This window comes from Trypanosoma equiperdum (genome assembly GCF_001457755.1).
Source record: "Trypanosoma equiperdum strain OVI genome assembly, contig: ctg_992, whole genome shotgun sequence".
In the NCBI taxonomy this organism is placed as follows: domain Eukaryota; phylum Euglenozoa; class Kinetoplastea; order Trypanosomatida; family Trypanosomatidae; genus Trypanosoma; species Trypanosoma equiperdum.
The window spans coordinates 1-1,055 of record NW_027124967.1 but is presented as its reverse complement, the minus strand read 5'-3'; the positions used below and the strand labels follow the sequence as shown (position 1 = coordinate 1,055).

General features: G+C 41.8%; 1 pseudogene across 1 annotated transcript; it reads left to right on the top strand.

Annotated features, from left to right (window-relative positions):
• Positions 1-106: 106 nt before the first annotated feature.
• On the top strand, positions 107-781 carry TEOVI_000546600:pseudogene (annotated as a pseudogene). The gene is given in 3 exon segments: positions 107-217; positions 220-312; positions 314-781. Coding segments are annotated over 3 exon segments (672 nt in total).
• Positions 782-1,055: the final 274 nt, after the last annotated feature.

Sequence of the window (1,055 nt, the reverse complement as noted above, 5' to 3'; positions counted from 1 at the left end):
ATCCTCTGGTGCCGGCACGATAATATACCCTATAAAAGGTAATGCAGTAAAAGTAAAGAAAGGAGCAGGTATGCTAGCATGCAGATACAGAGCCGAGGGTGTAGCCATGGAGGCAAGACTTTTGAAACTTAAGTCAGTAATAAAGATCAACGAGAGCATAAAAACGAAAGTGGCAATATTCACAGACTCTTTATCTTTGTTAATTGCACTTAAAACGGTCCTGCGGTAGTGACAGATTGCATACTACGACGCATATAGAATTTGATCATACACTTCATGAAACTGAGAGTAGACATGTCGTTTCAGTTTGTGTTTTTTTAATTGCGGCATCCCGAGAAATGCCAAAATAGACGAGCTCCCAAACAAAGAAAAACATATGCCGTCAATTTGTAGTTCACAGATCACCAACATTGTCACAGGTATAACGCGCCAATTATGTAATTAAGCACAATGCGAGTTTGCTGAAGGCCGAGGCCCAAACATATACTGCAGTGTTTTACTAAACCATGTAAAACCGACATACAAAATCAAGGCGCTAGACATGTATGATGAGTCACTGTTGGCTCAATTTAAAACAGGGACTTCAAAACATTTTGGATGGACACATAGGGTGATCACATGAACAGGTGAATAACTGAAGTGCAGATGGTGTACAAAGTACACGGGAAACAATCTCAAAAACACCCCTTACCCCACTCAAAACACCGTAAAGATGTAATAAACTGAGGAAGGCAAGGTGGCAATAGCTGCAAGACAGAACGACCCAGTCATATGCCCAGTTTGCAACATCGTCTGTGTGACATGACAGGCGGGAGTTGTTCACACGATGAAAATACATCAGTGTGTTCGTGAAAGTACACTAGCTGCATTAAAGATTGCGCCGAGAGAAGCACAGGTGTATAATGACGTCTATAAATGTCACGTATGTGGTAAGGTATTTGACGGAATGGGATTACTGCAACAACACATGCCACAACACCCTCCGACAATTCCAGTAGTATGGACAGAGCAACAAAAGAGGAGGCGAGAAGAAAATTCGGTACAAACAGTCTACA